Source organism: Eptesicus fuscus, unplaced genomic scaffold (genome assembly GCF_027574615.1).
Source record: "Eptesicus fuscus isolate TK198812 unplaced genomic scaffold, DD_ASM_mEF_20220401 scaffold_71, whole genome shotgun sequence".
Classification (NCBI taxonomy): domain Eukaryota; kingdom Metazoa; phylum Chordata; class Mammalia; order Chiroptera; family Vespertilionidae; genus Eptesicus; species Eptesicus fuscus.
The window spans coordinates 37,690-63,880 of NW_026557635.1; the positions used below are offsets into that span (position 1 = coordinate 37,690).

The window sequence follows — 26,191 nt, forward strand, 5'->3', positions numbered from 1 at the left end:
GAATGTGCGGGGCGGGGTCTCAGGGCGGGGCGGGGTCTCAGGGCGTCACTAGGCTAGGGCGTGGCCAATGGCGATGGCTGGCGTCAGCCGCCTCTGCCTTTCCACGTTTCCAAGTCCCTGCGCCCCGCGCTCCAGTGCAGTAAAACAATGATTGCTGGGCGCACCTCTGCAAAAAAGTCACTCTCACTTTCCGACCTGATGGCCGAGAGTCCAGCTTCTCCCCATAGGTGTCTGGGTCCCCCGAGTGTCCCCAGAAACTGGATTTCAGAGTGATCGGGAGCTTGTCTCCCTTTGGGTTGAAGAAAAGCCGCGCACCCAGTCGCCCGCCGCCAGCCCGATTCTCGTGCCTCCGTACCTCACTCAGCTTTTCAGCGTTTGTGCTCCTTTCTCTCCTTAGTTGTAAATCTACCACTTAGCCAGCTTTCCCGTGGTTCTGGGTGGTAGACGTTTTGTCTTTTAGTTGTATTTTTGAAATTGTTGTGTGAGGCAGCAGATTAGTTGTTTAACTATGCCGCCATCTTGGTTCCTCCTGTTCCTAGTATTTTCTTACAATCCTTTGTATTTCTGTATTGTCAGTGGTTACTTCTCCACTTTTGTTTCTGATTTTATGTATTTGGGTCCTCTTTGTTTCTTGATGAGTCTGGCTAACGGTTCATCAATTTTGCTTATCCTTTCAAAGAACCAGCTCTTGGTTTCATTAATTTTTTTGTATTTTTTTTTTTTAGTCTCTATGTCATTTATTTCTGCTCTGATCTTTATTATTTCCTTCCTTCTACTTACAGTGGGCTTTTCTTGCTGTTCTCTTTCTAGTTCTTCAAGTTGTCGGGTTAAATAGTTTATTGTTAAAAAAATAAATAAATAGTTTATTGTTGATATTTCTTGTTTGTTTTTTTTAAATATATTTTATTGATTTTTTACAGAGAGGGATAGAGAGTTAGAAACATCGATGAGAGAGAAACATCGATCAGCTGCCTCCTGCACACCCCCTACTGGGGATGTGCCCACAACCAAGGTACATGCCCTTGACCGGAATTGAACCTGGGACCCTTGAGTCCGCAGGCCGACGCTCTATCCACTGAGCCAAACCGGTTTCGGCAGATATTTCTTGTTTTTTGAGGTAGGCCTATAGTGCTATGAATTTCCCTCTCAGGATGGCTTTTACTTTGTCCCAGAGATTTTGGGTTGTTGCTTGTTCATTTTCATTTGTTTTCAGGAAGTTTTTGTTATTTTCCTTGATCTCATTGGTAACTCATTCATTGTTTATATGTTATTTAGTCTCCATGTGTTTGAATGTTTCTGGGTGTTTCTACTGTAGCTGATTTCTAATTTCATTCCACTGTGATCTGAGAAGAAGCTTGATATGATTTCAATCTTCTTGAATTTGTAGAGACTTGTTTTGAGTCCTGACATGTGGTCTATCTTTGTGAATGATCCATGTGCACTTAGAAGTATATATATTCTGCAGCTTTGGGGTGAAAAGTTCTGTAAATGTCAACTAAAACCATCTGATCCAGTGTATCCTGTAGAGCAGTGGTCGCCAGCCGATGGTCCCCGGACCACTGGTGGTCCGTGAGGTACAAAAGGTTGGCGACTGTAGCATTAGTGTCACTGTTTCCTATTGACTTTTTGTCTGGAATATCTATCCAGTAAAGTTGTTGCAGAAGACCAAAGAAAAACCAAGCAACGCTTTTAGAGAAAAGGAGTTACACTGTTTATTTACGCCGGTGTACCCAGAGAAATAACTTCCCAAATCTGAGTAAAGTAACATGCAGGGAGCGTCTCTTTTATATCTTTCTGGGGTCTTTGTCCCGTAAATATGGATTATGCTTCTGGTCTTTTTGCGGGTTTTGCCAAAAGGCCCCATGTGTTGGGGTCTCCAGACCATATCTGATGGTCTGGCCTGGCGCCAGCACTAATAACCCCCCTGCCCGGGCAGTGCACTGTTCCCAGTTTTATGGCCTCTGTATTTATTTAATTTTATTTTAATTTTATTTTATCTTATTTTATTTTTATTATTTAAAGTATTAAATATAGTAGTACATATATCTCCTTTTTTTTCTCCCATTGACTTTCCCCCAGCCTTCCCTACCCCCTGTCGCATGCCCTCATCCCACCCCCCCAAGTGTCTTGTGTCCATTGGTGTGCTTATATGCATGCATACAAGTCCTTTGGTTGATCTATCCCCCCCCCTCGCTTCCCCAACACTCCCCAGCATTCCCGCTGTAATTTGACAGTCTCTTCGGTGCTTTACTGCCTCTGTATCTATCTTTTTTTTTTTTTTAAATATGGAATGCTTCACGAATTTGCGTTTCATCCTTGTGCAGGGGCCATGCTAATCTTCTCTGTATCCTTCCAATTTTAGTATATGTGCTGCCGAAGCGAGCACTGTATCTATCTTTTTATTCATCAGGTTATAATGTTCATTATTTTCCATAAATGAGTGAGATCATGTGGTATTTTTCTTTCATTGCCTGGCTTATTTCACTTAACATAATGCTCTCCAGGTTCATCCATACTGCTGCAAATGGTGAGAATTCCTTCTTTTTTATAGCAGCGTAGTATTCCATTGTGTAGATGTACCATAATTTTCTAATCCACTCATCTGCTAATGGGCATTTAGGCTGTTTCCACATCTTAGCTATAGTGAATTGTGCTGCTATTAACATAGGGGTACATATATCCTTTCTGATTGGTGTTTCTAGTTTCTTGGAATATATTCCTAGAAGTGGGATTACAGGTTCAAATGGGAGTTCCATTTTTAGTATTTTGAGGAAACTCCATACCGTTCTCCACAGTGGCTGCACCAATCTGCATTCCCACCAGCAGTGCATGAGGGTGCCTTTTTCTCCGCATCCTCGCCAGCACTTGTCGTTTGTTGATTTATTGATGATTGCCATTCTGACAGGTGTGAGATGATACCGCATTGTCATTTTGATTTGCATCTCTCAGATAATTAGTGACTTCCAGGATGTTTTCATATGTCTTCTTGGCCTTCCTTCTGTCTTCTTTCAAAAAGATTCTATTTAGGCCCGTTGCCTATATTTTTATTGGATCATTTATCTTCCTTTTATTAAGTTGTATAAGTTGTCTGTAGATGTTGGAGATTAAACCTTTATCAGTGATAACATTTGCAAATATGTTCTCCCATACAGTGGGCTTTCCTGTTGTTTTGTTGATGATTTTTGTTGTTGTGAAAAAGCTTTTTATTTGGATGTAATCCCATTTGTTTACTTTCTCTTTAGTTTCCATTGCCCTAGAAGTGGTATCGGTGAAGAAATTGCTTCGGCACATGTCTGAGACTTCTCTGCCTGTGGATTCCTCTAGTATTTTTATGGTTTCCGATCTTATGTTTAAGTCCTTGATCCATTTTGAATTTATTTTTGTGTATGGTGTAAGTTGATGGTCTAGTTCAGTGCTCGGCAAACTCATTAGTCAATAGAGCCAAATATCAACAGTACAACAATTGAAATTTCTTTTGAGGGCCAAACTTTTTAAACTTAAATTTTTTCTAACGCCACTTCTTCAAAATAGACTCGCCCAGGCCATGGTATTTTGTGGAAGAGCCACACTCAAGGGGCCAAAGAGCTGCATGTGGCTCACGAGCTACAGTTTGCCGACCACGGGTCTAGTTTCATTTTTTTGCATGTATCTGTCCAATTTTCCCAACACCATTTATAGAAGAGACTGTCTTGACTCCATTGTTTGTTCATGCCTCCTTTGTCAAATATATATTTTTATTTATTTTATTTTATTTTTTTAAAATTTCTTTATTGATTAAGGTATCACATATTTGTCCTCATTCCCCCCATTCCCATCCCAAACCCCTACCCATGCATGCCCCCACCCCCCTGTTGTCCGTGACCACTGGTTAGGCCAGTGATGGGCAACCTTTTGAGCATGGTGTGTCAAACTTTGCCAAAAAGCTGAGCATAACTCGGGTAGTGTGTCACTTTGAGGAAAAAACTAACTCCAAGACTCTAGTCGCAAATGTTTCATCCTCAGGAGCAGCAAATGTTTCATCCTCGGCATGCAGCCGCGTGTCATCAGAAATGGCTACGCGTGTCAGTGCTGACACGCGTGTCACAGGTTCGCCATCGCTGGGTTAGGCTCATATGCGTGCACACAAGTCCTTTGGTTGATCTCTCTCCCTTATCCACACCCTCCCCTACCTTCCCTCTGAGGTCCGACAGTCTGATCGATGCTGTTCTTGTTCATCAGTCTATGTTGTTCATCATTTCCCCTAGATGAGTGAACTCATGTGGTACTAGAAATACACTTACAAGAACCGAAAATGAGACAAGCAATAATGGTTATGCTGACAGGCAAATGAATCATTCTATAGTAAGTTTCTTTCTGGGCCAACAGTTCTTTTGAGTCCCATTTTCTATGTCAAACAGTTCCTTATGTGTACATGTCAGCAATGATATTTCAGTTATGGATGGTGGACAAATGGTGGTAATGTAGGTCCGACCCTCTCTGGTTTGGTCCTGGGCAACCTGCAGTGACACACAGCTGCTGACTGCTAGTATGGCAAGGCATCATCAGCGTCTTCCATCTCTGGACTGTTTCTCTTCTGTCTTCATGGCTGGAGCACTCCTGTCAATTGCTCTCTGTTGCCAGAATCCACATGGTCTGGGAGTTGTTTTCTGAAAATATACAAACATATTCTCGACCAAAAATTAATAAAGGAATCTTTTCTATAAATTTGACTTGCGATCCTTTTTCATTTTTTGCCCAAACGATTTTCCTTTGGCTTGTTTTGACACCATGTATGTTTTATATGGGTGTCTTGCTGTTAGTATTACAAATGAAAGTTAATTTTCTAAAGTAAAAATTTTCTAGATGTAATTTACTTACAGCAGTGATGGCGAACCTATGACACGCGTGTCAGCACTGACACATGTAGCCATTTCTGATGATACGTGGCCGCTGAGGCGGCCGCATGCCGAGGATGAAACATTTGCTGCTCCTGAGGATGAAACATTTGCGAAATAATGTTTTTTCCTCAAAGTGACACACTACCCGAGTAATGCTCAGTTTTTTGGCAAAGTTTGACACACCAAGCTTAAAAGGTTGCCCATCACTGACTTACAGGATATTTTTCCTTATATGATATTCTTCTACTATCCTCCCTTTTTTGATTTAAATATTAGGAGGCTTTTGGAAATTTTATAATGTAATCTTGATAGCTTTTAAATTTTAATTTTTTGCACTAAAATGTGACTGCTTTAGGTTCATAACATGTTGCACAATTTTACCATGAGATGAACTACCAATAAAAATTTTAGTTAACACTTTAGGAACAGCTTTTTTGTCCAGTACAATTGGTTTTTCTAGAATATTCTCTTATTTCAATTAGCCAATTTAAGTTAGCTTGAAAACTTGACTACTATTTTACTGTCAAATTTAATACTCTAACAACCATCTTATTTTACCCTGTAAATATTAGTGGAAAGGATTATTTGCCTTCTTGAGTAGGCCCTGAGCATTCCTGGTGCTAGGCTGGGTTTAGATATCAAAAACCCCAGTTACCTGCACCATGGGTACAAGACATCTCCATCAAGTCTTGTTGCAGTGAGAGGGCAGCTGCTGTCGGCCAAGTCTCTGTCTGTTACCTGGGTCCCGATTTGAGCTGAGCATGGGAAGTTAAACAGCCATGGGGGCAGGACACCTCCCTCAGCAGGGGTGAGGGTTCAGGCCCCTGCAAAGTTGGAGGGGTGAAGGTCTGTGCCCCACCTCTGTTAACCCCCAAGTACTCTCCTGATGGCCCCTCTGAGACTGTGCCTGTCTTAGGTTGTTCCTTCCCCGAGGAATCTTACCTGTTTCTGGCTAACCAGCCATCCTCCAGGGCCAAGCAGGGTGATGTGAGGTTCAATTCTGTCTCCTCGGTAGCCTACGCCCCCGTGGCCTCCATGCCCAGCACCTGCCTTGGGATCCCCTCACCTGCTGGGAGGGCCCTAGCACTGATCACATATCTTGTGAAACCCAGGTTTCTTCTCCAGCGAGGGACCAGCTCACCCGACTGGGCGAGAGACAGACCCATGGTACCAGCCATCACGAGGCTTCAACCTCGGAATGAACAGAAAGCTCAGACAACAGCTGTGGACAATTGGATTGTGAGAAGGGCAAGAGGGGCCAATATAGAATGCTCAGGTGCCTTCCCAGGAAGTCCTCTACACAGTGGAAGGGATTAAATCCTTTCATGTCCTTTTAAAATTGCTGCCAGACATTCAAAGAATTAGTAAGTTTGTTTGGGATAATTGTACATTATGCTGTTGTAATTCTAAAATATCTAGAGATATGTTACCTTTGTCTCCAAGCACCAAAAAGATGATTTTTTATTGATACCCAAGGGTGCGAGGTACTATTATAGGTAATGGGGATAACACAAATCTGGGAAAAATTATAATGACATTGTAGAATAATATCATGTAAAGATATTCTTTGCTCTAGGCCATGGCTATTCCATTTCAAACTGGCTGCCAATATCTTTTTATATAGACAAGGTCTTAGTTACATTTTCTCTCCCAGGAGAAAGTAGTGATATTCCCTTTCTTTGGTGTCCACACAAGCCAAAAACCTCTTTAATTTTACATACAAAGGAGCAATGGTTTGATTTTGTGTCATACAAAAGGGAAGCTGGGTGGAGACCCCTATTTAATTATACATCCTTGTGCCACCCATGGTCCTCCTGGATGACCAAGGTGTTTGGTATTATTGGTGACTACATTAGGAGGGGGATCAGCCCACGTAAGGGCTCTTACCCATGAAGGGTCAGGAACATAAGTCCAAAATACTTCCCCATTTGCCCCAGGTAATATTACCATACAACTGATGACTGCTAGCATGGTAAGAAAGATGTTCTCAGGCATCCTTGGGGTTCTGGTTACCTCACAATTTCTTTTTTATTTTTTAAATTTTTTATTTTTATTATGATTATGATTTTTTATATGTGTCCTTATTCCCCCATTACTCCCCATCCCCAATTCGTGCCCCACCACCCTGTTGTCTGTGTCCATTGATTAGGCTCATTGCATGTACACAAGTCCCTTGGTTGATCTCTCCCCCTTTCTCCTACCGATCCCCTCCTTCCCTGAGGTTTGAGGTTCTGATCGACATTTCTCAGTCTCTGGATCTGTTCTTGTTCATCAGTGTATGCCGTTCATTATATTCCACAAATGAGTAAGATCATGTGATATTTATCTTTCTCTGCCTGGCTTATTTCACTTAGCATAATGCTCTCCATCACCATCCATGTTGTTGCTAATGGTAGGAGCTCCTTTTTTACTGCAGAATAGTATTCCATTTTGTAGATATACCACAGTTTTTTAATTCACTCATCTGCTGATGGGCATTTGGGTTGTTTCCAAATCTTAGCTATGGTGAATTATGCTGCTGTAAACATAGGGGTACATATATTCTTTCTGATTCGTGTTTCTAGTTTCTTGGGATATATTCCTAGGAGTGAGATCACTGGGTCAAATGGGAGTTCCATTTTTAGTTTTTTGAGGAAACTCCGTACTGTTCTCCACAGTGGCTGTACCAGTCTGCATTCCCACCAGCAGTGCAAAAAGAGTTCCTTTTTCTCTGCATCCTCGCCAACACTTGCTGTTTGTTGATTTGTTGATGATAGCCATTCTGATAGGTGTGAGATGGTACCGCATTGTTTTGATTTGCATCTCTGATGATTAGTGACTTTGAGCATGTTTTCATGTGTCTCTTGGCCTTCCTTCTGTCTTCTTTTGAAAAGTGTCTATTTAGATCAGTTGCCCATTTTTTCATTGGGTTGTTTATCTTCTTTTTGTTAAATTGTATGAGTTTTCTGTAAATGTTGGAGATTAAACCCTTATCGTTGATATCATTGGCAAATATGTTCTCACTTGCAGTGGGCTTTCTTGTTGTTTTATTGATGGTTTCCTTTGCTGTACAAAAGCTTTTTATTTTGATGTAGTCCCATTTGTTTATTTTCTCTTTCGCTTCCATTGCCCTAAGAGCAGTATCAGTGAAGAAGTTCTTTAGGCATTTGTCTGAGATTTTGCTGCCTGTGGATTCCTCTAGTATTTTTATGGTTTCCAGGCTTATGTTTAAGTCCTTTATCCATTTTGAGTTTATTTTTTGTGTATGGTGAAAGTTGGTGATCTAGTTTCATTTTTTTGCATGTATCTGTCCAATTTTTTCAACACCATTTGTTGAAGAGACTGTCTTCACTCCATTGTATGTTCATGCCTCTGGGTTCTCTATTCTGTTCCATTGATCAATGTGTTTGTTCTTGTGCCCGTACCAGGCTGTTTTAAGAACAGTGGCTTTGTAATACAGCTTGAAATTTGGTATTGAGATCCCACCTACTTTGTTCTTCTTTCTCAGGATTGCTGCAGGTATTCGGGGTATTTTTATTCCAGATGAATTTTTGGAGAGTTCTTTCTTTTTTTTTTTTATTTCTTTATTGATTAAGGTGTCACATATTTGTCCTCATCCCCCCATTCCCATCCCACACCCCTCCCCCCGGATGCCCCAACCCCCTGTTGAACTTAACCGTTGGATAGGCTCATATGCATGCACACAAGTCCTTTGGTTGATCTCTCCCCCCTCCCCCCAACCTCCTCTATCCTCCCTCTGAGGTCCGATAGTCCAATCGATGCCTCCTTGTTTCTGGTTCTGTTCTTGTTCATCAGTCTATGTTGTTCATCATTTCCCCTAGATGAGCGAGATCATGTGTCACTAGAGATATACTTATAAGAACTGAATGTGAGACGAGCAATAATAGTTATGCTGACAGGCAAATGAATCAGTCTGTAGTGAGTTTCTTTCTGGACCAACAGTTCTTTAGAGACCCAATTTCAATGTCCACCAGTTCCTTATGTGTACATGTCAGCACTGACCCCTCAGCTCTAGATGGTGGACAAATGGTGGTAACGAGGTCCGACTTCCTCTGGTTTGGTCTCAGCCGGACCCAGGGGCACGGCTTCATCCGGACTCAGGGGCACGTGGCAGTCATTCTTCAGTTGACCTCTGTTAACCTGAATTTTCCTCTCTGTCCATTCCTTGGACCTTGCCAACTACTTTGTCAATACTCTTTAACAGCAACACAGGGCCTTTGGTTCGTTTCATCTTTATATTCCTTCAGCCGTCCATTGATATTCAATAAATGCTTATGGATACTATCATGGTTGTCCTTTTTGATAGTCATATGGTCATCTCCCTCAAGGCAAGGCACTAAGAATTAACTCTATAAACCTCAGCAAACACTCAGTTTTCATCTCAGACACGTCTGTGCAGGCCATGTGATCATCTGACTTTGAGGCCTGCACTTTCTCCCTCACCCTCTCCTTCACCAGGAGTCCAGCCTCCAACCATTAAGCACCTGAAATCCCACCTCTTCTGAGGATGAAGTCTTATTGCTTTTCTGAACTCATTCGACATGGAACTCCAGGCCAAGAATCTACACTGAAAATTTTGTGTGTGGATATAATGCATAAGCAGATTTCTATCTTTGGGGATTTTTAAACACCAGCATCTTTAGTATTGATTTCTTCATAATCACAGAGTACAGTTTACAAAGCAGTTTCAACATACATTAACTAGTCTGATCCTCATGATAGCCTTGGAGGTAGGCAGCCTTTGTTATTATCCTCAATTTTCAGAAGAGGAGATTGAGCCTGAAAAAAGATTGGTGAGTTTGGAAGTGTTCCTTCCTTTTGAATTTTTTGGAATAGTCGGAGGATAGGTTTTAGTTCTTCCTTAAATGTTTGGTAAAACTCTCCTGTGAAGTCGTCTGGCCCCGGGCTTTTGTTTGCTGGAAGCTTTTTGATGACTACTTCAATTTCTTCCATAGTTATTGGCATGTTGAACTGTTTAGATTCATCGTGATTGACTTTTGGAAGGTTATATTTTCCTAGAAATATGTCCATTTCCTGCAGGTTGTCCAGTTTGTTGGAATAGAGTTATTCGTAGTATTTTTGAACAATCCTTTGTATTTCAGTGGGATCGGTAGTTATTTCACCTCTTTGATTTCTGATTTTGTTTATTTGGGTCCTCTCTCTTTCCTTCTTGGTGAGCCTGGCTAGAGGTTCATCAATCTTGTTTATCCTTTCAAAGAACCAGCTCTTGGTTTTGTTGATCTTTTGTATTGTTTCTTTGGTCTCTATGTCGTTTATCTCCGCTCTGATCTTTATTATTTCTTTCCTTCTGCTTACACTGGGCTTATCTTGTTGCTCTCTCTCTAACTCTTTGAGTTGTTGGGTTAGGTAATTTATTACCATTGTTTCTTGTTTTTTGCAGTAGGCTTGTAGAGCTATGAACTTCCCTCTCAGGACTGCTTTCGCTGTGTCCCATAGATTTTGGATTGTTTTGTTTTCATTGTCATTTGTTGCCATGATGTTTTTTATTTCTTCCTTGATGTCTTTGGTAACCCAGTCATGGTTTAATAGCATGCTGTTTAGTCTCCAAGTGTTTGATTTCTTTGGGTTGTTTTTATTGTAGTTGATTTCCAGTTTTATGCCACTGTGATCTGAGAAGATACTTGATATGTTTTCTATCTTCTTGAATTTGGAGAGACTTTGCCTATGTCCTAACATATGGTCTATCTTTTAAAATGACCCATGTGCACTTGAGAAGAATGTATATTCTGTGGCTTTGGGGTGAAATGTTATGAAGGTGTCGATTAATTCCATCTGTTCTAGTGAGTCATTTAGGATTGATGTTTCTTTGCTGATTTTTTGTTTAGAGGATTTGTCCAATGGTGATAGTGGGGTATTGAAGTCTCCTACTATGATTGTATTGCTGTCAATCTCTCCTTTGATATCTTCCAGGAGTTTTTTAATGTATCTTGGTGCTCCTGTATTGGGTGCGTATATGTTTACCAGAGTTATTTCTTCTTGTTGGATTTCTCCCTTTAGTATTATGAAGTGGCCTTCATTATCTCTTGTTATGTCCTTCACTTTGAGATCTAATTTGTCAGATATAAGTATTGCTACCCCAGCTTTTTTTTCATTTCCATTCGCCTGGAAAACCTTTTTCAAGCCCTTTACTCTCAGTCTGTATGCATCCTTTTTTTTGAGGTGGGTTTCCTGTAATCAGCAGATATCTGGGTTTTGTTTTCTTATCCAGTCTGTTACCCTGTGTCTTTTGATTGGGGCATTCAATCCATTTACATTTAAAGTTATTATTGATAGGTACTTATTTGACGCCATTTTTATTCTATACCCCAGTGTTCCTTCATTGCTTCCTATTTCTTTCTTTTTTTATTTTTTACAGCAGACCCTTTAGCATTTCTTTCATTGCTGGTTTGGTGGTGATAAACTCCCTTAGTCCTTTCTTGTCTGTGAAGCTCCTGATTTCACCTTCAATTTTGATTGATAGCCTTGCTGGGTACAGTATTCTTGGATTTAGACCCTTCCTTTGCATGACTTTGTGTATTTCATTCCATTCCCTTCTGGCCTGATGAGTTTCTGTTGAGAAATCAGTTGCTAGTCTGATGGGGTTTCCTTTGTATGTAACTGTCTGTCTCTCTCTGGCCGCTTTTAAGATTCTTACTTTGTCGTTGGTGTTTGCCAACTTAATTATAATGTGCCTTGGCGTCGGTCTTTTGGGGTTCATTTTGCTTGGAACTCTGTGAGCTTCTTGGATTTGTGTGGGTTTTTTCTTCCCTATATCAGGGAAGTTTTCTGTTATTATTTCTTTGAACAGGTGTTCTATTCCTTGCTCAGTTTCCTTTCCTTCTGGCACCCCTATTATCCTGCTGTTGTTTTGTTTTGTGTTGTCCCGAAGTTCCCTTAGGCTCTCTTCAGTCTTTCTAATTTTTGTTTCTAGAAGCTGTTGTAATTGGGTATTTTTTTCCATCTTGTCTTCTAGCTCACTTATGCGGTCCTCTGCTTCTTCTAGTCTACTCTTGATGCTTTCTATTGAGTTCTTTATAGCAGCGATGTCATTTTTCATTTCTTCTTGGTTCTTCATTTCTTCTTGGTTCTTACTCATATTGTCGAATTTGTCTTCCATCCTTTTCAGCCACCTTATGACCATTTCTCTGAATTCTTTCTCTGATAGGTTGTTTGCCTCTAAATAGTTTACTTCCTTTTCTGGTGATGCCTGCTTTTTCCTGTGGGGCTATTTCTTTGTCTCCTCATGGTCTCTCTTCTCTGGATGTCTGGTTATATAGATCTCTCTCTCTGGCGTTGATTTAAAGGTACAAAATACAACACAACCAGACACAACAGACAAGGCACTGAACAGAATTGTATTCATGATATTAATAACCTCCAATAAAGGTAACCACCAGAGAAAGACAAATTAGGGAATAGGAGTGGAAGAGGGAGAGTAAAAAGAAAGAACAACAAAAAAAAGTGTGAATCTGAACTTGGGAAAGAGAAGAAAGAACGAAAAAAAAAAAGAAAAGAAAAAGAAAAGGAAAAAAAGTAAGAGAGACAAGAACGATACTAAGAGAGAAAAGGGGAACAAACTACATATATGGGGAGTAAACTCCACTAGAACAACCACTATTCCCAGCAAATTCCAGCAACACGAGCCTGGAGATTAATACAAACTGCAACACCAGCTAATATCAAGTGAGGCAAGGGAAAACAACAGTAAAAAACAAACAAAAACAAAGCAAACAACAGAACCGACCAAACAAACAAAAAGAATAATCAAAACAATCTCATAAAAAAGCATAAAAGTTCAATCTAATCAACATTCAAGCAAACAACAACAATAGGCCAGAGAGAAAAATAATTTTTTTAAGGTAGCGTAGAGAGAGGTTTGTATGGATTTGGAGCAGGAGGTTGGGAATTAGATATATAAGTAGGGTGAACTTTTAGCAGAGTGTAAACTGAAAAAGTAGGGAAAATCTAAAGCCAGAAAGGGTTAAGATAAACAGGAGACCAAAAGGGGAAAGGTTAGGAGGAGAGTGATGGCATAATGTTAGCTTTGAGATAGGGTAAAACGATTGTAAGGGAAAGATGCAAATAGAATGTAGGACACTAATCCAAAAATAAAAGAAAGAGAAAATCAAATGAAATTAAAAAAAAAACAAGTAAAATAATAGTAATAATAATGCTGATTGAAAATAAAAATGTAATAATTAAAAAGGTGAAAATCGAGTGAGGAAAAAGAAAAAAATTTAGTTTCTTAAGTAAAAGATGCAAAAAATGAAAATAAAAAAAATGAGAATAAAAAATTAAAAAAATTTAAAAAAGAATTTAAAATTAAAAAATAGGAAGACTAAAATGTGCAGTAGCAGCTGTCATTCACTTCCTCTATTATTCTGTTTGGTACGCCTGTTTCCCAGTCTGGGCGGTATTTCAGTTCAGCTTCATTCCACGGCTCCTCAGTGTTGGAAACCAGTCCTGCTTTTTAAGCCGGCCATGTCTTAATTTCTCGTATTTATTTTTTATTACACCAGAGACAATTAGCGTTTCAGCCCCTGGGTGGCAGTGTTTCTGAATTGACTTCCGGGCCTCTCTAGCTTTTTTTTTTTTTTCCCCTCTATGGCACTCACTACAGGTTTGTGGAGGTGTGCGCCTCAGAGCTGCCTCTCCGATGGTCACACCCAGCTCTGCTCCCAAGGTTCCGAAAAAACAACTTCCCCCTGCAGTCTTTCAGGGCCTTTCCACCTGGGTTTTCCTATGTATTGGGCTTAGCAATCAGAGTCGGAAAGAGCCCAAGTGTGTGGACAGTGGGTCTGTGCGTCAGACTAAGGATCCTGCACTCCTTTGAAAATTCTTAGTCTGACCCTCCTCGTCAGATTAAAATGAGTTGCTTTCAAGAGGTCACTTCTGTTAGCAGCTCAGAAGACCCCCCTCCACATTCACGGATCACGGCAGTTCCAACTGCCGCCGGTTTTTCTAGGCACAGACCTCCCGGTTCCTTCCGGTCCTGCGGCTGCGGCTGCCTTGCTTCCCTCACCCAGCGCTTCCCTCACCCACCGCGGGAATTAGAAACCACACCTTATTTCAGGCGAAATCTGACCTTTCCGTGGTGCAGTGAAGAGTTCCTTTGAATCCGAATGTTTGCGCCGATAGGGGACCAGTGGTCTGGTGCTCGCAGCCGTTCAGTGTTTGCAGTTGTCACGGAAAGTCAGGTTTCCAATAAAATCCTCCTTTCATTGCAAGATGGCGAGGCGCCCGGTGAGCCCGCAGCTCCGGGAGGGGACCCAGCCCCTGTCGGTGCTGCCCGGTCAGTCAGGTTTAGTAGTTTTTTGATGGAATCTTTGGGTTTTTCTTTGTAGAATATCATGTCATCTGAAAATAAGGACAGTTTTACTTCTTCCTTTTCAGTTTGGATGCCTTTTGTTTCTTCTTCTTCTTCTTGTCTGATTGCAATGGTTAATACTTCCAGTACTATGTCGAACAGGAGTGGTGAGAGTGGGCATCCCTGTCTTGTTCTTGTTCTTAGGGAAATGGTTTTAGTTTTTGTCCATTGAGTATGATGTTGGCTGTGGGTTTGTCATATATGGCTTTTATTATGTTGAGGTATGATCCTTCTATTCTTACCTTTTTGAGGGTTTTTATCAAGAATTGGTGTTGCATTTTGTCAAATGCTTTTTCTGCATCAATGGATATGATTATATGGTTTTTTATCTCTGTTTGTTTATATGGTGTATCACATTTATTGATTTGTGGATATTGTACCATCCTTGCATCCCTGGGATAAATTCCACTTGGTCATGGTGTATGAACCTTTTAATGTATAGCTGGATTCGATTTGCTAGAATTTTTTTGAGGATTTTGGCGTCTATGTTCACGAGGGATATTGGCCTGTAATTCTCTTTCATTGTGTTGTCTTTATCTGGTTTTGGGATTAGGGTAATGTTGGCTTTGTAGAAAGAGCTTGGAAGTGCTCCTTCTTGAATTTTTTTTGAATAGTCTGAGGAAGATAGGTTTTATTTTATTTTTATTTTTTATATATTTTATTGATTTTTTACAGAGAGGAAGAGAGAGGGATAGAGAGCTAGAAACATTGATGAGAGAGAAACATTGATCAGCTGCCTCCTGCACACCCCGCACCGGGGATGTGCCCGCAACCAATGTACATGCCCTTGACCGGAATCTAACCTGGGACCTTTCAGTCCGCAGGCCGACGCTCTATCAACTGAGCCAAATCGCTTTCGGCTATTTTTTCTTTGAATGTTTTATAAAACTCCCCTGTAAAGCCGTCTGGTCCAGGCCTTCGTTTGTTGGAAGTTTTTTGTTTACTGCTTAATTTTTCTCCATAGTTATTGGCCTATTCAGATTTTTTTTTTCTTCATGGTTGTGTTTTGGAAGGTTGTATTTTTTTAGTAATATGTCCATTTCTTCTAGGTTTACCAGTTTGTTGGAGTAGAGTTGCTTATAGTATTTTTCTTTTTTATGATTTTTCATATTTCTCTGGGGTCTTGTTATTTCACCTCTTTTGTTTCTGATTTTGTTTCTTTGGGTCCTCTCTCTTTGCTTCTTGGTGAACCTGGCTAGAGGTTCATCAATCTTGTTTATCCTTTCAAAGAAGCAGCTCTTGTTAGTTTCATTGATATTTTGTATTTTTTTTCTCATGTCCTTTATTTTTGCTCTGATCTTAGTTTTTCCTTCCTTGTGCTCACTCTAGGCTTTTCTTGTTGCTCCCTTTCTAATTCTTCAAGTTGCAGAGTTAGATGTTTTATTATCAGTTTTCTTTTCTTTTTTTTTTTTTTTTGAGGTTGTCCTGTAATGCTATAAACTTCCCTTTCAGTACTCTTTTCATTGTGGCTCAATGATTTTGGATTGTAGTGTTTTCATTGTTTTTTGTTTCCAGGATGTGTTTTATTTCTTCTTTGATGTCTTTGGTAACCCCCTCATTGTTTAATAGTGTGCTATTCAGCCTCCAAGTGTTTGACTTGTTTTGATTGTTTTTACTATAGTCGATTTCTAATTTTATGCCATTGTTATCTGAGAAGATGCTTGATATAATTTCAGTCCCCTTGAGTTTGGAGAGACTTTGCCTGTGTCCCAATATGTGGTCTGTCTTTGAAAATGTCCCACATGCGCTTGAGAAGAATGTATATTCTGTAGTCTCGGTTGGAATGTTCTAAAGATGTAGATTAAGTCCATCCGTTCTAGTGAGTTGTTTAGGAATGATGTTTCTTTGCTAATTTTTTGTCTAGAGGATTTATCCAGTGATGTTAATTGGGTATTAAAGTCTCCTATTCTGATTGTGTTGCTTTCAATCTCACCCCTGATATCTTCTAGAAGTTTTTTTTATGTATTTGGGTGCTCCTGCATGGGGTGCATATATATTTACCAGAGTCATATCCTCTTGTTGTACCGTTCCCTTTGAATTATTAAGTGGCCTTTCTTGTCTCTTGTTATAGTCTTCACTTTGAGGTTTATTTTGTCAGATATAAGTATTGCTACCCCAGCTTTTTTTTTTTTTTCATTTCCATTTGCCTGATAGATTTTTTTCCATCCCTTCACTTTCAGTCTGTGTGAGTCCCTTGTTCTGAGGTGGATCTCCTGTAGACAGCATATATATGGGTCATGTTTTCTTATCCCTTTACTCACTTGATGTCTTTTGTTTGGAGCATTTAATCCATTTACGTTTAATGCTATTAGTGATACGAACTTGTTTGTAGCCATTTCTGTATTTCATGCCTGTCTTCCTTCCTCCCTTTCTATTTCTTCTTTTTACAGCATTCCCTTTAGCATTTCTTTCATTGCTGGCTTGGTAGTGATAAATTCCCTTAGTCTTTTTTTGTGTGTTAAGCTCCTGATTTCCCCTTCAATTTTGATTGATACTCTTGCTGGATTCTTGGATTCAGTCCTTTGCTTTGCCTCACTTTGTATACCTCCTTCCATTCCCTTCTAGCTTGATGTGTTTCTTTTGAGAAGTCATTTGATAATCTGATGGGGGCTCCTTTGTAGGTAACTCTCTGTCTCTCTCTTGGAGCCTTTAATATTCTCTCTTTGTTGTTAACATTTGCCATTGTAATTATGACGTGTCTTTGTGTGGGTCTTTTGGTATCATCTTGCTTGGGACTCTCTGTACTTTTGTAACATTTTCTTCCCCATATCAGGGAAATTTTCTGTCATTATTTCTTCAAATAGATTTTCTAATCCTTGCTGCTCTTCTTGTCCTTTTGTCAGCCTTATTGTACGTATCTTCCTTTGTTTTGCATTGTCCCAAACCTCCCTTAGCTCTCCTCCTGTTTTTAAAATTTTTTTTCCAGTTGCTGTTCAGATTTGGCTTGTTTCTGTACCTTATATTCTAACTCACTAATTCATTCCTCTGATTTTTCTAGTTTGCTGTTGAAACCTTCCATGGTGTTTTTGATTGTAGGTATATCACTTTTTATTTCTTCCTGGATTTTGCATAGGTTGTTGATTTTCTCGTCCATCCAGTGTATGAACTGCGTGACCATTACTCTGAATTTTTTTCTGTCATTTTGCATGCCTCGGTTTCACTTTTTTCCTTTCTTGGCAATGCCTCCTTTTCTTTCCTCCGGGGATTATTTTATTGTCTCCCTATTCTGTCACCAGAAGGTTCAAATGTTGAGTTGTGGGGATCAATGTTGTATGCATTGGGAGCTTCGCACCCCCCGAGTGTCACTGAAGAACTACCACCCCAAGATGTGTGGCTATCATGGGTTGGTGGGAGCCAGGCTCGCTCAGGATCAGAGTCACCAGTGCTTTTGTGGCTTCGTGTGTGCACCTAGAATCAGGGACCCCTCCTGTGCCATGCAGAAGCAGAGACCCTACTCGCACATGCCCAAACTCAGAGTCCCCTAGCGCATGTCAGGGGTCAGAGACCCCCTGTGCCCACCCCAAGAATCGAGTATCAGAGTGTCTGTTGCTTGGTGCAGTCTCCCGCCAAGAATCAGGGTCCCTGTGTGCACATGCGCCAAGAATTGGAGTCACTGGCTCTTAGTGTGAATACACTGGGAATCAGGTATCCCAGGCGCGCAGGATGAGAAACAGCAAGTTGTTGGTGCTCAGTTCTGCCTCTCGCGAAGATAATCAGGGTTCCTGATGCTTGCGGGACCGGGTTGCCCAGTCGCCCTGTGTCAGCAGGAGGTCCACTCCTGTTCTGAGGAAAACAGCCTTCCGTGTGTGCTTTCCCTGAATTGAAGTTAGGTGGCACTGTCGCCCTGTGGGGTTGGTCGTGGGAAACAAACTCCCTGAGTTCGAGCTCCCAGGCTCAAATTCAGTGCAGCTTCCTGTGTGGGCGCGGGGTCTGGTAACGTGGGTGTGCACTGTGGGAGACAAACTCCCCGTGTCCATGCACCGAGGCTCAAATTCAGTGCAGCCACCCTGTGTGGGCATGGGGTCTGGTCGCGGGAAACAAACTCCCCAAGATGACGTGCCCAGGCTCAAATTCAGGTAGAACTATTGCAGCTGTGTGTGGGCAGGAGGCCTGTTTGCGTGGAGAGGGTCTTACAGTTCCTATGCCACTGCCGTGGGCCCGCGGGGAGGGGGATTGGCTCTGTGACTCACAGAAATCTGCGGCTGGGGTGCCTGGAGTCTAGGTGTCTGTGAGTCTACAGCTGTGGTCGCAGGTCTTTTACCCGAGTGGCTATAGGGTTCCCATTTACGACTGAGAACAGATTAGGTAGTGGCAAGGCTAGGATTCTAGTCTCAAGCAGTTCTGTTCTTCAAGATGGTGTGGTCTCTGTGCTGGCGTTTCCTGGTTTGGGGCTGGGACTCCTTGCTCCTCCAGGCAGCCTCTGCAGAGGCAATCTCCCTCCCAATTAAAAAGCGTCACACCTGGGTGATGGACCAGCCCATGCTGCGTCTCTGCACCTGCTACGAGTCTCATTGCATTTTCTTCTTTACCTCTCTATTTGTAGTACTTCCACTCAGCCAGCTTTCCTGCGGTTCTATATTTTAGTTGTAATTTTGATATGGTTGTGGGAGGCAGCAAGTACAGGAGTTTACCTATGCTGCCATCTTGGTTCCTCCAAGAGCCTTTCTTATAATGTTGGCTTGGTGATGATGTACTCCTTTAGCCTTTTTTTTTGTCCAGGAAGTTCTTTATTTGACCATCTATTTTGAATAATAGCCTTCCTGGATATAGTAATCTTGGTTTTAGAGACTTGCTTTCATGTTATTATTTTTTGGCCTGTAGGATTTCTGATGAGATGTCAGGTGTCAGCCTTATTGGAGCTCCTTTGTAGGTAATCGTTTGCTTTTCTCTTGTTGCCTTTAAGATTCTCTCTTTGTCTTTAATTTTTGGCTTTTTAATTATGATGTGTCTGGGTGTGGGCTTGTTTGGGGTTCTCTGTGCCTCCTGAACTTGTGTGACATTTTCCTGTATCAGGGAAATTTTCTTCCATTATTCTTCAAACACCTTCTCTATGCCTTTCTCCCTTTTTGCCTCTTCTGGCACACCTGCTATTCTTATATTGTTATGTTTCACATTGTCCCACATCTCCCTTAAGCTGTCCTCCTGTTTTTTAATTGTTTCTTTTTCTGGTTTTCTGATTGAGTGATATTTTCAACTCTGTCTTCTAATTCACTGATTTGATCCTCAGCTTCCCCTAATCTGCTGTGTAGTCCTTCCAATGTGTTCTGTATTTGTGCTATGTCATTCTTTATTTTTGTTTTCATAGATACTATATCTTTCCTCATGTTGTTGAGCATCTTTATCATCATTATTTTGAACTCTGTATGAGATAATTTCTTTTTTTTTAGTATACTTTTATTCATTTCATAGAGGAAGGGAGAGGGAGAGAGATAAAAACATCAGTGATGAGAGAGAATCATTGATTGGCTGCCTCCAGCACTCCTTTTACTGGGGATTGAGCCCATTTCCTGGGCATGTGGCCTTAACCACAATCTAACCCAGGACCCTCATTCTGCAGGCTGACACTCTATCCACTGAGCCAAACCGGCTAGGGATGAGATAAATTTCTTTTTTAAAAAAATATATTTTATTGATTTTTTACAGAGAGGAAGGGAGAGGGATAGAGAGTTAGAAACATCGATAATAGAGAAACACCGATCAGCTGCCTCTTGCACAACCCCTACTGGGGATGTGCCCGCAACCAAGGTACATGCCCTTGACCGGAATCGAACCTGGGACCTTTCAGTCCGCAGGCCGATGCTCTATCCACTGAGCCAAACCGGTTTCGGCAGGGATGAGATAAATTTCTTATCTACATTGTATTTTGCTCTTCTTCTTGAGAATTCTCTTGTTCTTTCATTTGGGGGTTGTTTCTTTATCTTCTCATTTTGACTGCTTGTTTGGGCATGTGACTCTGTATTAAGTAGATTTGTGAAGTCTCTCAAAATCTGGTACAGGACAGTGTCAAACGTTGTTTCTGACTAGTTAGATCAGACAGACTTATAGCCTCCAGAAACTGCCTCTGTCTACAGACTGATAGGATTTTGTCTTGATTGCCCCCAGGCAATCATCCACAGGCTTGGCAAGAATTTTTTTTCAACAGGGTACAGCAGTTGCTTCTGTCTGGAGACTAACTTATTCTCAGTCTCTTTTTTTTTTCATTTTTTTTTTTTAATAAATCTTTATTGTTCAGATTACAATTGTTTCTCCTTTTTCCCCACATATCTCCCCACCACCCAGTTCCCACCCCCCTCTGCCCCTACCTCCCCCCCGCTGTCCTTATCCATAGGTGTATGATTTTTGTCCAGTCTCTTCCCATACTCTCCACACAGACACCCCTTTCCCCCTGAGAATTATCAATCCACTCCCATTCTATGCCTCTGGTTCTATTAAGTTCACCAGTTTATTCTGTTCCTCAGATTGTTAATTCACTTGACTTTTAGATTCACTTGTTGATAGATATGTATTGTTGTTCATAATTTTTATCTTTCTTCTTTTTCCTCTTTTTAAAGAATACCTTTCAGCATTTCATATAATACTGGTTTGGTGGTGATAAACTCCTTTAGCTTTTTCTTATCTGTGAAGCTCTTTATCTGCCCTTCAATTCTGAATGATAACTTTGCTGGGTATAGTAGTCTTGGTTGTAGGTTCCTGCTATTCATCACTTTGAATATTTCTTGCCACTCCCGTCTGGCCTGCATGGTTTCTGTTGAGAAATTAGCTGATAATCGTATGGGAGCTCCCTTGTAGGTAACGAACTGTTTTTCTCTTGCTGCTTGTAAGATTCTCTCTTTGTCTTTTGCTCTTGGCATTTTAATTATGATGTGTCTTGGTGTGGTCCTCTTTGGATTCCTTTTGTTTGGGGTTCTGTGCGCTTCCTGGACTTGTAAGTCTATTTCTTTCATCAGGTGGGGGAAGTTTTCGTTCATTATTTCTTCAAATAGGTTTTCAGCATCTTGCTCTCTCTCTTCTTCTGGTACCCCCATAATTCTGATGTTGGTTCGCTTGAAGTTGTCCCAGAGGCTTCTTACACTGTCTTCAACTTTCTGAATTCTCTTCTCTTCATGCTTCTCTGGAGGAGTGTCCTTTGCCTCTTTGTATTCCAAATCTTTGAGTTGATTCTTGCAATCCTCTAGTCTGCTTTTGGGTCTCTGTATAATATTTTTTATCTCAGTTAGTGTATGTTTAATTTCTAGTTGGTCCTTTTTCATATCCTCAAGGGTCTCATTGAATTTATCGGCCTTTTCCATGATATTCTTGAAAAACCTTATAACTGTGGTTTTGAACTCTATGTCCAGTCGCTTGTTCTCCTCCATTTCTTTGGTTTGTGATCTGTTTCCTTGCCTTCTCATATTCTCTGCTTCCCTGAGTTGGTAGGGTAGCTTTGTGTACTAGGTGTCCTATTGGTTCAACGGGTCAGCCTCCCAGTTACTTGAGGTGGACACTCTTGGTGTACCCTTGTGTACTGTGTGTCCCTCAGTAGGAGCTACAGCAAGAACTAGTTTTCTCCTCCTTTGCTTGGGTGGTTTTGGAGCAGTCTGACTGGAGCTGTAGTTAATTTTGGTTAAGCTGCCACAGAACAGGCCATTTATATGCAAAAGCCGCTGTGTGGAGCCGGGACGGGTTTTTAGAATGTGCGGGGCGGGGCCTCAGGGCGGGGCGGGGTCTCAGGGCGTCACTAGGCTGGGGCGTGGCCAACGGCGATGGCTGGCGTCAGCCGTCTCTGCCTTTCCTGTTTCAAGTCCCTGCGCCCCGCGCTCCAGCGCAGTAAACAATGATTGCTGGGCACACCACTGCAAAAAAGTCACTCTCACTTTCCGACCCGATGGCCGAGAGTCCAGCCTCTCCCCGTAGGTGTCTGGGTCCCCCGAGTGTCCCCAGAAACTGGATTTCAGAGCGATTGGGAGCTTGTCTCCCTGCGGGTTGAAGAAAAACCGCGCGCCCAGTCACCCGCTGCCAGCCCGATTCGCGCGCCTCCGTACCTCAGCTCCCCAGCGTTTGTGTTCCTTTCTTTTCCTAGTTGTAAATCTTCCACTCAGCCAGCTTTCCCGTGGTTCTGGGTGGTAGATGCTCTGTCCCTTAGTTGTACCCTCGAAATTGTTGTGTGAGGCAGCAGATTAGCTGCTTAACTATGCCGCCATCTTGGTTCCTCTCCGAGTCTCTATTCTCAGTCTCTTAATGGGCCTGAGCAACTTTGCACTGCGGGGAGAGAGGGGGTGTTTTCCAATAGGTGGATCAACTGCCTTCCCCCCAGGCAAGGTTGCCTGTATAGCAAATGTCTGCATGAGAAAGATGATCTCTGCAGCATGAGCGAATGACTTGGCACAGGAAACGGGGTGTCTGCTTTCTAAGCTCTAACCTCAGAGCCTCCTATCCTGACTTCTGCTTACACAGCTCCAGTCCACTCTGCCCTCCCTCTGCCACAGCACAGGTGAGTGTCCACAGGAAATTTTGTGCATTGGCCCTTGTAGAGAGGACCTGCATTTCCAACTGTCTCTCCCTGGCAGACAGCAACCCTGCTGCTTTTCAAAGCCAGGTGTTATGTGGGTATCCTTCTCAGTTCTGGTGCTCTCTGCTTGGGGGCCCAGCTTGGGGATTAGACCCCAGAGTTCTCAGTGGCATCCCCCCACAGCTGAGATATCTCTCCAGAACTTTAGTTGCTGTCTGTGGAAGCCTGGCCAGCCCTTTTGTGCCTCCGCCCCTCCTCTCAGTCTTTATGCAGTCTCTACTTTCCATCTTTGGTTATCAGGGTTCTCTCTAGTGAATCTTCTGGTGATTATTCAGGAAGTTTTTCTGTATTTTAGTTGTAATTTCCATTTGGCCCTGGGAGCATGTTCGTGCAGCATCTACTTACTTTGACGCTATTTTTAATGTCCCTGACCTGTCATTTTTTACTCCTTTGCAGCCTGATATTGAAATGGCATGGGCCATGAGAGCAATGCAGCATGCTGAAGTCTACTACAAGGTGAGTTGTCTGTCATCATTATTAAGCAGAATTAAACATGTACTGTTTGATTTTCTGCTAATCACTATTCTCAGCAATTTAAACAATTGTGTTTTGGAGATAATTTTTATTACTATAAGATCTTACCTACAGAGAACAGGGGTGTGGAAGTGAATTTTGTCTTGACAATGAGGAGGTGAGCTTCTTTTCCCATATTTCTGTTGCTAACTGAGAAAAGGGTGCTGGGCCCATAGTAGGCACTTAATAAATACTTGTTGACTGAATGGATGAACCACAGAGGGCAATAGCCAGGCAGTGCCAAAGCCAAAAGTATCTGAATTGGTGAAATGGACTGTAGGGTATTATGACCCTTTAAAACTATCTCATGATTTCATCTCAAACCTAAGCTGTTTATATACTTCCTAATGAACTCTTCTGCCCTGAAAACCATAAGTTTTTTGAGGAAGGGGGAATAGAAGTGTAGTAAATTAGAGACTAGCATATGTATGTTGTCTTATTGTCTGGCAGCTGATTTCATCAGTTGACCCACAGTTCCTGAAACTCACCAAAGTGGATGACCAAATCTATTCTGAATTTCGGAAAAATTTTGAGAAACTCAGGATAGATATATTGGATCCAGAAGAACTTAAATCAGTATCAGCTAAAGAGGTAAGAATTCTCTCTCTTAAATATTGCCTAGCATCTGACCAACAATTATTGATGATGAATACATTTTTATACATTTAAAACTGGAGGGGAGTGTTTTAAGGAAAATAAATAAAGAATCAGGGCTCTTATGTAGTCATCAACCAATAAGTAAGTTATGAAATGACTGTTTTCTTGGTTTATGTTTTTTTATATGTTCATTGAGTCTATTTTTCTACCTTTTGGACTTGGTCATTTCATTCCTAACCACCCAGCCCTTTCAAGAGAGGAGGAATAAATTTACCTGTGAGTATAACCAGAATACTTGGAAGGAAGATTGGCAAATAGGGTACAGGGAGGTGTTTGGATTCTCTGGATTTAAGTTGACATTATCACAGGCCATGCTAAAATTTGTGTTTCTCATTGTTTACTTGATTAGCTTGTACTTTTATAGAGCACTGTCTATATCATAAAAGGCTTGTTGTCGTGATGCTGTTATGGCATCATGACCAAATGAGCAGCGGCTCTCGCAGTATGTGGATGGGTGGGGCGCGTGTGGGTGGCCGGGGCTGCGACGCTGCCAGGCACCCGCGGGTGGGCAGGGACTTGATGCTGCATACCCGTGGGCGCTGACAGGGACTGGCCCAGTGGGGTGGGACTCTGGGACTCAGGGGAGTCCCCCAGCGCTGGCTCTCCGCAGGCTCTCCAGGGGTCGTAGGGTGAAGAAGGCGCAGGGGATGGGCGACAGGCAGGCGGGGGTGGGGAGCGCGGCGCGGGTCCCCAGGTGGCGAGCGGAGGTGTTCCTGCTGGGGGGTGGGGCGGGGGCACACGCGACCTGTGGTGGCGGGAGGCTGCGCACAGGGGAAGGGCGCAGGCTGGGAGAGGAATTGAGGCCCAAGGTCAAAGCTGTTACTAAGGGAAAGAGCCAAACGGTTCAGAGCAGCCTACAGCTCTACCAGCCAGGCACAAATGAGCTCGTGAGGCCCGCCGCAGCTGGCGGCGGGCGCAGCAAAACAAACCCGATGCTGCACGATTTCGCACACTGGGCTTTTAGTAACTCATAATTGGAAAAAAATTTCTCTGAGAGTAGGCTCTTGGCTGATGAAGAATATAAACTTTTAACTCTTATAAGGATGTTAACTGATCTTTGGAAAATTGCTTCTATTGAATAGACTTCTTTCTTACAATTTAACTTTGTGACTTTGGGCCAAATTCCCTCCTCCTTTGTCTTATTTGTGCTTCAGTGGGGATGAATAGTCATTTAGCCAATAACTAAAAACTCCAATAACTAAAAACTCTATTTTGCCCTAGCCGTTTGGCTCAGTGGCTATAGCGTCGGCCTGCAGACTAAAGGGTCCTGGGTTCGATTCCAGTCAAGGGCACGTATCTTGGTTGCAGGCTCAATCCCCGGTTCCTAGTTGAGGCTGTTCGAGGCTCTGTTCCTGGTCGAGGCTCGTGTGGGAGGCAACCAATTAATATGTCTCTCTCATGTCAATGTTTTTCTCTGTCTCTCCCCCTCCATTTCACTCTCTCTAAAAAAAAAAAAAAAAAAAAAATCAATGGAAAAAATATCCTAAGGTGAGGATTATTAAAAATAAGAAATCAAATTTTGGTTCTGTAGTAAAGGATCTAAGTACTTTGTCAGGTAAAATTATTGTTCATGTTGGGAAATATCAGTCTAAAGACATAATAGGTAGCATATAAATTTGTTGCTAATGAAACAAGCAATCAGCCCTAGCCAGTTTGGCTCAGTGGATAGAGCATTGGCCTGCGGACTGAGGGTCCCAGGTTCAATTCCATTAAAGGTCACATGCCCGGGTTGTGGGCTTGATCCCCATTAGGGGGTGTGCAGGAGGCAGCCGATCAATGATTCTCTCTCATCATTGATGTTTCTATCTCTCCCTCTCCCTTCTCTGAAATCAATAAAAATATGTTTAAAAAAGAAAAACAAGCAATCAGCTCAAACCTAGTCTTTTTTTACTATGGTTATTTTCCTTACTGAGAAAGTGGTTCTGACTTCACTAGCCTCCTGCATTAGTTAGATAAGGCATCTTTGTTTATGTGATGTATCACATTTATTGATTTGTAAATATTATACCATCCTGCGTCTATGGACTAAACCCCACTTGGTCATGGTATATGATCTTTTTAATATATTGATGGATCCGATTTGCTAATATTTTGTTGAGGATTTTATTTATTATTTAAATATTTTTATTGATTTTAAAGAGGAAGGGAGAAGGAGAGAATGATAGGAACATCAATGGTGAAAGAGAAACATTGGCCCCAGCCAATTTGGCTCACTTTATCAGTGGATAG

The 26,191-nt window shown here is 41.8% G+C and overlaps 1 protein-coding gene and 1 non-coding gene across 3 annotated transcripts in view; one reads left to right on the forward strand and one right to left on the reverse strand.

The window, feature by feature from the left end:
* The window catches only part of PBDC1 (polysaccharide biosynthesis domain containing 1), a 40,856-nt gene that overhangs the window by 6,651 nt on the left and 8,014 nt on the right, over nucleotides 1–26,191 (forward strand). For both annotated transcript variants that reach the window (XM_008160854.3, XM_054713501.1), the window contains 2 exons: nucleotides 23,189–23,248; nucleotides 23,756–23,896. In XM_008160854.3, the coding sequence (XP_008159076.1) occupies nucleotides 23,189–23,248; nucleotides 23,756–23,896 (201 nt within the window). The remainder of the gene's footprint in view (nucleotides 1–23,188; nucleotides 23,249–23,755; nucleotides 23,897–26,191) is intronic.
* LOC129148510 (U6 spliceosomal RNA) lies at nucleotides 2,280–2,386 on the reverse strand. Its single transcript, XR_008555481.1, has one exon. It is a non-coding gene; the product is annotated as a U6 spliceosomal RNA (small nuclear RNA).